The sequence below is a fragment of the Magnolia sinica genome, chromosome 1 (genome assembly GCF_029962835.1).
Source record: "Magnolia sinica isolate HGM2019 chromosome 1, MsV1, whole genome shotgun sequence".
NCBI classification, from domain to species: domain Eukaryota; kingdom Viridiplantae; phylum Streptophyta; class Magnoliopsida; order Magnoliales; family Magnoliaceae; genus Magnolia; species Magnolia sinica.
In genome coordinates, this window is record NC_080573.1 from 133,112,586 (window position 1) to 133,126,220 (window position 13,635).

General features: G+C 40.7%; 1 protein-coding gene across 1 annotated transcript; it reads left to right on the top strand.

Annotated features, from left to right (window-relative positions):
* Positions 1 to 850: 850 nt before the first annotated feature.
* On the top strand, positions 851 to 9,315 carry LOC131218380 (L-ascorbate oxidase-like). The gene is made up of 5 exons (XM_058212983.1): positions 851 to 1,175; positions 1,271 to 1,363; positions 1,853 to 2,065; positions 5,196 to 5,387; positions 8,172 to 9,315. Exons 1-5 carry the CDS (start codon positions 915 to 917, stop codon positions 9,120 to 9,122), a joined length of 1,710 nt encoding a protein of 569 aa, XP_058068966.1. The 5' UTR covers positions 851 to 914; the 3' UTR covers positions 9,123 to 9,315.
* The last annotated feature ends 4,320 nt before the right edge of the window (positions 9,316 to 13,635 follow it).

The window sequence follows — 13,635 nt, forward strand, 5'->3', positions numbered from 1 at the left end:
GGTGGAGTGATCCAACCCGATGGACTTGAGTTCGTTTTTATTCAAATGTCTTCATGCCAAAATATCATGCACAAGTGCAAAAACACATGTAGCCAGATCTCGTCACCAATAATATTTACAATATAATATTGGATTTTTTTCCTTTTTACAATATAATCACGTTACTATAATAAATTTCTACTTTTTATCTTTTTGGGGTTCCAAGCAGCAGTAGCTCAGAAGTAGAGCCCGCTGCCCCACTGAAAAACAAAAACAAAAAGTAAAAACTAATGCAGCCTACCCAATGCGAATAAATTTATATACATTCGGCAATTATTTGAACCCTCCGTTTTCTCATATTCATGCGGTCCACCCTATGCGAGGAAAACCTAATTTAATTTACAGGACGGGCATGCATACTACAGGACCACCTTATGAAAATACATGTACCTGGGATGGTGTGCTTGTACGATTATACAACTTATTTTCTTATTCATCATATTCTAATATAATTTCAGATGGTTGAAATAATCCAATTTAGTTGTTTGCGCCTGACAATCAAGCTGAAACTCAGTCATCTATGCCATTTGAATATAATTTCAGCTGGCTGAAATAATCCAATTTAAGAAATTTTCTTTGTTGTCTGTGCCCGACAATCAAGTAAAGACTCGGTCATCTAGATGGTTTGGATCATCGGATATATTTGAACAAGCCCCTATCTATCTCAATGAATATGAAATGGAATAGAATATGTGCCATTCTCCACGGACTAGTCGCCACCCTTGAACAAAAAAGAAAAGAAAAGAAAAGAAAAGAAAAGAAAAAGAGCCCATGGAGCCTATAAAAATAAATCTAGCAACACCCTCATTTCCATTCCATTCCATTCATACCCCTCCCTCTCTCTCTCTAATACTGTTTCTCACAAGCCAACTACTATGGCTGTGAAATCTCTCTTCATCGTATGTTTTATGTCAGCTTTGATTCAACTAACCTTGGCTTCTAAGGCCAGGCATTTCAAATGGGAAGTGGGTCATATATTCTGGTCACCGGATTGCCTTGAGAACGTCGTGATAGGGATAAACGGGCAGTTTCCAGGGCCAACTATCCGTGCCAAGGCCGGCGACACCATCGTTGTGGAACTTACTAATAAGCTCCACACTGAGGGTGTTGTAATTCATTGGCACGGCATCCGGCAGGTATTACCATTAATCCAATGTCAATCTCCTTATAATGTCTTCAAGAAGCCTCCTCTCTCTCTCACACACACTTCTTTTTTCCATATAAATTCCAGTTTGGAACCCCATGGGCAGATGGAACGGCGGCCATCTCGCAGTGTGCAATCAATCCAGAGGAAACCTTTGTATACAGATTTATAGTTGATAAGGTATTAATAATATACTTAATTTTCTTATGACATGTTTGGTAATTGTAAAAGTTTGTCCTTGAATATCCTATCTAAGTTAAATTCATCATCATGATATTAATAATAGTTATGTTATCACATGCACGAAATAAGGTACGTAATAATATTTGACATATATAACAAATATATGGTGCTTGAAAATATATTATGATATATGTGGCTCATTTATATTACTAAATAATATATGGTTATACATGCGGCACATGCCTCACATATACAACTTAAGAGATGTGAAAAATGTAGCACATATATGGTAAAAACAAGGTAAGGCAATTTTCCATAGCTTAAACAATTTAATCCTTTAAATAAAAAAATAAAAAATAAAAATTTGCAGATGCCATGTTAGAGATCATTCAATCCTATTATTGATATTTGCATTTTGATATTAGAGGAAGAAGACCTATGTTTTGTTTTAATATGATAAATGTATTATGTTTGTGTCTATTGCAGCCTGGCACATATTTCTACCATGGGCATTATGGGATGCAAAGGTCCGCTGGGTTGTATGGTTCTTTGATTGTCGATGTTGCAGATGGTGAGAAGGAGCCTTTCCATTACGACGGGGAGCTCAACATGCTCTTGAGCGATTGGTGGCATAAGGACGTGACCGAGCAGGGCCTCGGTCTCTCTTCCAAGCCATTTCGGTGGATAGGAGAACCTCAGGTACGGATCATTATGTTGTGCTTCCAATTTTACAGGTGGGAGTGGGGCCCACTTTTCGGTGATCCAAGCTGTTCATCTCGTTGGACCCCTTTTGGATGATCCATAACGAAAGAATTTCTGATGATTTAAGTGTAGTATTGTTGGCCTGGGATTCATGGATGAGCAGATTTTCCGTCGGTCTATATTCAACTAAAATACGTACATATATCTTGTGCTGGGGGGTGGGGAGATATTTAGGGGATGACCTTTTCATGATGGAGACCACTGGATGAATGAGGTGGATCGTGCAACACGGTTGCTTGCCAAACTAACGTGTACCATGGCCATTTTTTATAGTAGGAAAAAGTTAGCACCACACACGCTTCCTTTATATGTCTTTTTTTTAATTTTTTTGATGGTCGAGTATTTATGTTACAAAAGTAAATTTTTAAGAGACGGATGATAGGTTTTGGATAAAAATACTCTTGATTTTTAAGATAAAATAGTACAAGTGGAGGTCTAATTTAATAAGGTAAATTTTGTTCATCGACTAAAAAAGTTAGTGGTAGGCCAAGTTTACAGTAAAAAATTACCCTTTTATATTATTATTTTTGGTACACGATACACTATGGCTAACCATACACATTCACCGTGTTACCGCAATCGTGGCTTACATGTACTCAATCCAAATCACTGGGAAATCGATAGTTGGGTCGTAAGCCCAAAATCAGATTGATTGGACCGTCTAACCTCTGATTAATGATCGTTTACTTGATGAATTTAGACCGCTGAATCCGCTTTCATTGAACGATCAATTTGACCACCACTATCTGAAGGTACGTCCTGCTTTGGGCGTACTGTTGCTCCATGACCCTAATGCAGGTGGGACATGATGTAAACCGTTTTGATCAAGGAACATATATGTCATGTGTATGGACGGTCTTAATGTCTTTCTCTTGGTTTTAACGGTCCTTTTGAAGGTCAGGGATGCATTGACTGTAATTACGAGCTCATGCGCTGGCCAATCCACGGTAGGACCTCCTGGATGACCATGTGGTCCATCACAGATGGACATTCACCATATGTCCATTTTAGTAGTCTGAAGTACCACCAAATCAATTACTCCAAGGTTCCAATTGGTGGACCCTCCGACCCTTTCCACCACTAGGACCGTCGGAGAGTAAATAATTTCTGGTAGGTATTTTGTACTCGGACAGGGTGCGGTGGTTAATACTCATGAAGTCATCAATTATGCACGTGGCATGCAACAGCTCAAATGGGAGTCCTTTGTAGATAGATCTTCGTTAAAAAATCAGGTTAGTTGGACAATGCTAACATATTCTCGGATGCTCGCTCTTGCTGAATTCAAGCCACGGTTTTCACTTCAATCATCCAATAGATGAGCACCAATCCATTGTCAGTTGATCAAATCAATGTAAATTTTTGTTTTTTTGTGATCCATTTACAGCCGGGGCCACAAATTAAAAGCTTTAATCAGAGTCAACCTGGTTTCATGTGTATCAACTAACATGCTCTGCCAGAGTACCAACCTCATTCTCATACCAGCCAATCCAATCCGCCTTCAGATTCTGTTGTCATTCTGGCATTCCATCAAACGTCCTTTTGTCTGCCATTCCTGTCTTGCTGGCTGAGTTGCCCTTCTGTACGGACGGGATTCGTCGCGCGTGAAACGTCCAAGCACTGTGGGGCCACCATGTTACGCATGTAAAATCCACTCCGTCCAGCAGGTTCTATCGTCGATTCTATTCGTGGTTCAAAAACTCAGCTAGATCCACAACTCAGGTGGGCCACACTTCGGGAAAGATTGAAGAATGTGAGGCCAACCAGCGTTTATTTATAGGGCTGATATTCTGTACGTGAGTTTCAAACAACGGTTCTCACCTGATGGTGGGAGTAGATCTGCAAATGCAATATGGTGGGCCCTACGGTCAGGATCCACCGAAGCCGCGTCTTGTTTTATGCGCTGTCTCCAACCGGTGTTAGACGTCTCCGGCTATCCCGTCCCTTTCTGTACATCCTCTTTTCTTTCCATATTGGGCTTAAATAATGACAATGCATCCAAGCCGACCATCAAAATCACTGGCCCCACTTTGGTTTTATCATAGCCCAAAAATGCCATTGATTAAGTTGGACCACTTTCGTTTCCTTTCTAACAATCCACAACCATTCGGAGGATTAGCATCGTCCAAGGAGTGCAAATTTTGGGCCAGGCGATTGGACTCTACAAGTTAGACGGTCTAGATTGGATTTCATGTTTGCTACGTGGACAGTTGATACGCCGCAGAGGGTGTGTAGACCTACCGGGGAAAAGAAAAGGACCGCTTACCCCCTCCACTCACGTGGTTGATGGAACCAATTCCACGGAAGGGAATATTATATTATAACAAACGGAAGTGATTCGGTACTCTCGCAGCAAACGATGCTTGATACGCATACACTCAGACATTGTACGACTGGCATGTAAGAACTCGAATTAAAGAGGCAAAATCGCGGAACTATCTGTTTTTAATTCATCATGTTTGCTACGTGGACAGTTGATACGCCGCAGAGGGGATGTAGACCTACCGGGGAAAAGAAAAGGACCGCTTACCCCCTCCACTCACGTGGTTGATGGAACCAATTCCACGGAAGGGAATATTATATTATAACAAACGGAAGTGATTTGATACTCTTGCAGCAAACGATGCTTGATACGCATACACTTAGATATTGTACGACTGGCATGCAAGAATTCAAATTAAAGAGGCAAAATTGCGGAACTATCTGTTTTTAATTCATCATGCCGAAATCAGATTAGTTGACCAATCCTAACCTCAGATTGGTTGACCATGAGATATTCTCTATTTCTAACCCTCCAATAAAAGGCTACCCATCTAAAGGTCAGATAATTAAATAATCTTAGCCTTTGATCGACAATACTAAACAGGCCCATAACTTGGACAATTTAACTGGATTTATTAGCATGCCATGTCTAAGACATTTATTGGTGCCTGCGTATCATCCATCACACTCCGCAAGAGTATCAAAGTTATTCTGTATTTTGAAATAAAGTGTCATTTTAACCATCAATCGACGAAAAGAGGACAGGAATGATAGACACTTTTGCTTTTAATTCGTGGATTTTGTGCAGTCGCTGTTGATCAATGGGAAAGGACAGTACAACTGTTCACTCGCAGCGCATGTTAGCAACAGCTCGTTGCCCTTGTGTCGAAAGCTGCACGGCCACTGCTCGCCCCACGTCCTTCACGTCATTCCTAACAAAACCTACCGGCTCAGGATAGCAAGCACCACCGCACTTGCCTCAATCAACGTCGGCATCGGAGTAAGTTAAAACAACTCTCTCAAGTACTAGTATAAAGATGACCCTTCCTTTTGACATTTTCACCCTCTTTGTTTACTTTTTCGCATGAGGCCAAAAGGAGAAAAGGGATGTATTTAAAGAATTAAAAAAATGGGACGTAAATGTCATCTCCCTGCAGGAACAACTCCGCACTAGAAAAGCCTAACTGATCAGTATTTTATCTCTCATGCACATGTGGGCCCACCTAGGATCATGTTGGACTGCCAAACGGTCGCCTTGATGAGATGATCAAAGCCATCCAATTATTCTTACTTTACCGTGCATTGTGGGCGTTCTGATCATCATCTAGGGTTCTGATCATCCGATAATGGTGATTCTGATGCATGAGTAAATTCCCATAAATCACATTTTTCCAATATCCATTAGGGATGGTTTTATTTATAAAAATAAAAATTTATATGTGAAATAAAATTTATTAGGATAAATATTTTTTAAATTTGTCTAATTCATTTATAAGCAACAAATAAATAAAGAAACATAAAAAATAATTTATTTTTAAAATAAAATTTTAATATATTTTAAAAAATAAAAATAACTCATTCCCACTAACTAAAAACTACTGAAAGTGCTAGACTAGGGAGGATTGATCTTAATTTTCAAATTGTGGGCCCTCATCACAGATGGGCTATAGCTAAAAATGGTCCAGCAACATGACATCCTAGTCATAGGGTCAAATAAGGTGAATGTAGTCCACCTGATAATTGGTCACCTACACCCAGCAGTAGGTTAGTTTAACATGCAACCTGGCTTACATGTGATGAGCGTGGTGGTGGTGGTGGTTTCACCTTCTGCACGTGTCTGATGTTTCATATCTGCACGGTGGTCGGTGGTTGGGCCTTTGGCACGGAACAGGTTGTATTTTAAACTAACTTGCAACTGCTTGTCAGTTAGCATTGCTGGTAGACCATTAAGCATTTTGTTCTTTCAATTGTCCGTTTGTGGTCCACTGATCAAACGGTTAGGATTGTCTGGTGGAGGCAAGTTTTGGAGAAGGGCCCGCCAAAACTGTCACATTGATGGGCCTGGAACGAAGAGATGTGGAAGAATGGTGAAGAGCACTTGCTTATGTAATAGATAGGAAGAGGCGGATCCCCTACGAAACTTTGTAGCTTAGGCTTAAGCTATAACGCATTGTGTGGGGCCCAGCGTGATGTGTACATGACATCTAATCCATCCACCACGTTCACCCTGTCATGTTTTCCTTGAAGCTCAAAAAATCAGGCTGATCCAAGATTCATGTGGGCCATGCAATGTAAAATCATGCCTAAAATCTCTAAAATAATTTAGAGTGGCCCACCTGAGTTTTGGAATAGCCTGATTTTGTCCTTTAATCCCGTTGGGTTCATCTTCCGAACGGATTGGATGGCATATAAAAACACGCTGGGCCCCACAGACAATCCAGAATGCTCGGAGTACTGGTAATGGAAGTCTCCACGTGTGAATCTTATCACTAAAATACTCGACGGTGATAGTAAGTGGATCGGACGCGGATTTCCTGCGAAAGCCTTTCCTGCGCAAGAATGCTGTGTGGGGCCCACCACCATCTTTTTAAGAAATGTACTCCGTTCATCCGTTTGGTGAGCTCATTTTAGGAAAATCGACCAAAAACGAAGTGGATCCAAAACTAAAGTGGGCCACACGAGAGGGAAAATTGGGGAAAGAAATACCTACCGTTGAAACCTTCCTGGGCTCCACCTTGATGTTTATATGGCATCCAAACCGTTTATAAGGTTATTAACACAAGGATGAAGTGAAAATACAAAAAATTTAGCCTCAAACAAAGCTTTTATGATCATAAGAACGTTTCAACGGTTCTAACTGAATCCCTACTGTTTCCTCTCGTGTGGCCCACTTGAGTCTTGGATCCACCTCGTTTTTTGTAGCTTGTCCTAAAATTATCTTGCAAAACGGATGAACGGAGTATATTTCCCAAAAACAATGGTAGTGGCCCCACCCAGTATCCTTGCGCAGGAACTTCCTGCGAAAGGCTTTCGCAGGATATCCGCGTCCAAGTGGATCACACCAGTTCCGGAAACGGATTGGCTACTCCCCCTGACACCAGCCCCGGAGCTAGTGGTCGGTGCTCTGTGGGCCATCATGATGTATGTGTTTCATCCATTCCGTCTATCTATTTTTCTAGATCAATTTATGGTAATACACAAAAAATGAGGTATATCACAATCTCAAGTGGACCTCATTACAGGAAACAGTGTTGAATGAACTTCGACCGTTAAAAAATTTTTGGGGGCCATAAAAGTATTGGATCAAGTTGATCTTTGTTTTCTCCCTTCATCTGGGTCTTGATGACCTAATAAACGGATTGGATTTCAAATAAACAGTACATTAGTTGTTAGGAGGATTTAAATGATGGATATCCAATCACTATTTTTTTTTCCTGTGGTGTGATCCATTTGAGATTTATATCCCCCACATTTTTGGGATAAAGACATAAAATGATATTTTAAAATGAATGAACGGAATGGATGAAACACATACATCATGGTGGGGCCCACAGAGCACCGACCACCAGCTCCGGGGCTGGTGTCAGGGGGAGTAGCCAATCCGTTTCCACCAGTTCCAGGCACGACCTAAACCGTTAAATCAAGTGGGGTCCACCAATCGAACCCGATCTTAATCGGACCGCAAGACTATTCTGTTATAGGGATTTCACAATGGATCATTCCACTAAATTGACTCATCAGACTCTCATTAACTGAAGTAACTTCCATTAACATCTCTCCACAGCATCACAAGATGGTAGTAATAGAAGCCGACGGAAACTACGTAGAACCGGTGACCGTCGACAACATCGACATCTACTCTGGCGAAAGCTACTCCGTCCTAATCACGACCGATCAAAACCCATCATCAAACTACTGGGTGTCCTTAAACGTAAGAGGACGGAATCCAAGCACCCCACCCGGCCTAACCATCTTGAACTACCATCCCAACTCCCCATCAAAGCTCCCAACCTCCCCACTTCCCGTCTCCCCTGCATGGAATGACTACCCCAAGAGCAAGGCCTTCTCCAACAAGATCCTCGCCAGGCCCGGCTCCCCCAAACCACCAACCAAACCCAACCGTCGGATCTTCCTCCTCAACACCCAAAACACAATCGACGGTTACACCAAGTGGGCCATCAACAACATCTCCTTGGTCTTACCCACAACCCCCTATCTGGGTTCCATCAAATACCGTTTGAAAAATGCATTCGATGTTGAGAGCCCGCCGGAAACTTTCCCAAGCGACTATGACGTGATGAAGCCGCCAGTGAACCCGAATTCAACGCACGGCAGTAATGTGTACATGTTCAAATTCAATAACACGGTGGACGTGATTCTCCAGAATGCGAATGCGTTGTCGGCGGACGTCAGCGAGATACATCCATGGCATTTGCACGGACACGATTTCTGGCTGTTGGGATATGGAGAAGGGAAGTTCACAGCAGCAGACGAGAAGAAATTGAATTTAAAAAACCCACCGTTGAGAAATACAGCTGTGATTTTCCCATACGGTTGGACTGCATTGAGATTCGTTACAGATAATCCTGGTGTTTGGGCTTTCCACTGCCATATCGAGCCTCATCTGCATATGGGGATGGGTGTGGTCTTCGCCGAAGCTGTCCATCTTGTTAAGAAGATACCCAATGAAGCTTTGGGATGTGGGATGACGGCGAAGATGCTGATCCGACCTTGAAAATAGTAGCATTTGTTTGTTGGGATTTTCTTCCCCTCTAGTGAAACCAGTGCCATTGCTCTGTATGGGTTTTCTTCAGTTAGTTGTTTTGTAATCTTATTCATGTAATGTAGCATCTCTAGGAAGTTGTTGTAGAAGGTATATATAGAGATGGAAAAGCAGTAATGGTAATTGAGATTATGATATTTGTGTTCGTCTGGGTCGCATGCGTATCTGATGAAACAGGGTTATGATTATTTTAAGGTTGTCTTTGGCTGTACGTACAAGTGGATTGCATTGCAATTTTTCAATTTAATCATGGGTGTATTTGGTTGCACCAAATATCTTGAAATTTTATGATTAATCAGTTTAATTGGGTAAAATTTCATGATAGTTTATGAAATTTGGTGCAACCAAACACACACAAAGAAAGAATGAGAAAGTCTATGATCCTAGGTAGTTTTCGTAACAATTAACTGACGGATTGTAATTATGCCACTTTGGAGTTAGACTTGGAATGAATATCATGGCAATTTCAGGTCTCCGCATTCGCCGAATGTGCGATAGTTCATCCTGTTTGGATGCACAATAGAATTTAATTGCAAATATTCACCCCGCTCTAATATGAGATGAGTAGGTGCAATTTGGTATTATTATTTTATGAACCTACTACTGCAATTTGATTTAATATTGCATCCAAACATATTATAACTGTCGTCGCATGAGGAAGAAATCAGACGGTTACAAGTAACATGGTTAAAAGACATGGATCCTTAAGAAGCTTTCTCCTTAGATAGGTCATCTTTGGGAAGTGAAATTGATTGAAAAATTCGCACAGGAAGGGACGTGATGAGGTCGATCAGCACTGTCTTCTTAAGGGGATAACTACAAATCCACATAGTTCTTTGGACTCTTCACGGAGCTTCCTCGAATTAACAAGGGATAAAATCGAGAATAATTCTTAATAAATTTGAAATAACTTGATTGATGATATTAAAAAAATAAAATTACATGTCTTCAAATAAGTAACTCAAACCCTAAGAAAGATTTTAAGACTAAGACTCCTACTCAAACACTCTAAAAATGTGACTTACTATATATAAAATATAAACTTACTATTTATAGACAATTTCTAATTCTAGTCTATATAGTTTTCGGCCAAAAATAGTAAGTGTCCAATTTATCCCAACCACATTATTCTCCTAACTTTTCTAAACCCTTTTCAAGTTGTCACGACTTCTACCACTCTGAATGATCAAAAAGTTATACCCAACTAAAACTAACTATTTATATAAAAAGGAAACTGAAGAGACTTTTGACTTTCGATTTAATGAAATCTCGTAAATTTGGCGTGGCCAACCCGGGTAGGCTTAACTAGGCCCTCTTACCCAAAATCATATATAATACGTTGAAAAACTCATCCCATTTTGCGAGATACGACTGATTTAAGGTTTTGACAGCCTGGATTGTTTTAACCTCCGATCGAGCCTTCTCTGGTCCATCTTTGCCATGAAAGCGTTTGCGACCCGCTCTACATCAAAAATCTTAAACTTTTGTTAATGGAACTTTTATTTCTTAAACTCAGATTGTCACCATGGATTATAATATCCAGTGCTGTTAATCATATATATCTTAGGTTTATACAAAAGAATCATATGGCTCTATACCAACTACACATGTTAATATGACATGATCGGCCGGTCTAAGATTCAATCTATCTATCGGAAGGGCATCGTTATATTAATGCCCAAGACCAAGAATCAGATTGCTCCACTGGTCAGGTGGGCTACAGTTTGCAAAACAAATGCACGGGTCTGAAAAACTTGTCTGAAGTCTTCTAACCCATTAACATGCAGAGGTTGGACCAACATGATGGATGGATTAGATATTGCACTTATGCGTGTAGTTAGTATGTGAGCTTTATTGCACACACGTGTACACTTAACAAGGCTCTAATTCGTGTTAGAGTTTAAAATGCACATCCCACATTAAAAATAACCAAAGTACCCCCAGCTTTTATCTTATTCAAATAAAATAATGCTGTTGTTCTACAAAATTCTGATAAAGATGGACAGTTAAAAGTAGGGCTGCAAATGGGCTGGACCTGAGCTGGTTTGATCCATTCTCAAAAACCCAAAAACTCAACTCAACTCGTCCAGCTGGATCGGGTCATCTCAAAGACTCAACCCGACCCAGCTCATATTTAATTGTAAAATTAATAATAATATTTTAGTAATAATACCTATTTAATTTATAAATATAAAAATTGACACAGCTTATGGCACAAGAGGCGCATGGTTCGATCTCTAATTTGAACTAATTGGGTGGGCCTGGCTGATTGAAAATATTGATTTTATCAGCCCAAACCTAGACCATTTGCCACCTAAAATAAGAAACATGGTTTAATACTCGGACTCGATAGCACCCGAACCAGTTCGATACCATCGGTCATCCTAGTTGGGCCCATTCAGCCCCAGCTTTTCTATCTGAATCACCAAGTCTTTTAACCATGCAAGAAGTAGAGGTGCCAATGGTTTGGGTTTGGGCTGGGTTGGGGTCTATCTCTAGCGTAATCCCTTCACTAAATAGGCTAATAATTATGGCCCAAACAGAACCCACGACCCATTACCCAAGGCCCAACCTAACCCACTTGAAATTTTCTAGGCCTGACCCACCTGACATGGTCCATTAGGATGGAATGATCCCACCCAGCCAGATCAACGGATATATTTACTCACACAAACATGTATGCATGCATGATAAGGCATACATACATCTTTGTAATTGGGTCAGGTCGACTGGGTCCTCTAAGGCCATTGGTTAACCATATAGGAGGATCAGGTCTAGTAGGATTCAACCTCTGCCAGACCCATTTACTTAAACAAGCCACGCCAATACATCGAGTCAGACTCAGTATCTGCCGAGATTTTGGAAATCACTCGATAATATGGTGAAAAATACAGTAAACAATATTATCGCGAGATTTTAAAAAATATCGGTAGATTTTAAAATATTTAACTCAAAAATAGTAAAAACCTCAAGAAATTTGTTCAAATTATTATTAATTTTATTTTTAAATATTTTTATTTTCAATGCGATTTTCTTGGAAATTTATTGGGAAATTTCAGGGCAGAGAAGGAGATTTGACACTATGGTCAGACCATCGGCTGTCATTTATTTCAATGATGTAGATCGCCAGATGAGTGGATCACCTAGTTTTCAACTACTGTATCTTTACAACACGTGTACCACTTTTTGCATGGCTCGGATGTTTTACAGAAGTGAGTCGTTGTCCGGAAAGAATGCCTTGTATGTGAACATTTATCCAGTTGTCAACGATCAGGATGGATCATGATGTGAATTGGGCCCACTGCATCTATAGCAACGAATGTTCGCTAATCCAGACCGTTGATATGTTGGGCAGGGTTCGGAGAGTTAGAGATCCGAAGACTATGACACTTCAATCAGTGGAATAAAAGTAGACCGTTGATAAAAATCTGAATTGAGCACGGTGCACCCATTGAAGGACCAGGCCCACGCCCATAAACATCTTAGGCTTGAATTGGCCAGCCTCACAGTCGTCCGGCTCCATGACAATCTTAACAGCTGGCCCAGAAAGAAGGACGAAAATATCAGATGGTCAGGAACTCCGATCTAGAAGCTTTTTTGAGGAAGTCCCTAATCCATTATGGGTCCTATAAAATCAATGGTCTTGATACTCGAGCCAATGGTCCCACTTATGTAGAATTGAGTAAAAGAGCCAATTTGAGGTGTAAATTTTATATGATCCTAGATCCAAGGATTATGCAATTATACATGGGCTTTCAATTTAGTAAGGACCTTAGTCTAATGATCTGACCGTTGATCTGGTGTGACCTGTTGTGTCCATGCCCCAAAATCATCCTTAGATTGGGAGATCTTGGCCACAGTCTTGGGTTGTGGTTTTGCAGGACACAAGATCAAAGGAGACGATTGCAACCCTTTGTTTCTGGCTTCCGCATGGAGCTGTGGACAATCCATGGTCAGACCAACAGACCAATGGTCAGGATAACTAAACCAAGGGCCCCACTTGTATATATGGCCAGATCAAAATCATTCAGACTCAAAACACAATCCCAAAGCAAAACATGGCACGTACCTTTTCAGTAGCACTTAGAAAAGCTCCAGCACTAAGCAAAATGCTCTCAAGACGTTGATATTGCTTGCGCGTTTCAACCCTTTGTTTCTGGTTAAATAGTACTTTGTACTATCGTGCTATCTTACACTTGGAGGCCGGTTTCTCTACAGTGTGGTGTGCCGGGGCCCACCAGATGTGTGGATGATATCCAATCTGTCCATCATTTGTGCCCCCTTATTTTATCTTTAAAGCTCAAAATTCTGGCCAATCCAGAACTCATGTGGGTCACACCATGTAAAAAATCATGCCTAGAACCTCTAATATCACATGGTATGGCCCACTGGAGTTCCTGGCCTGATTTTTAGTTTGTCCATTCAGCCCTCTGAATGGATCGAATGGCATATACAAAACATAGTG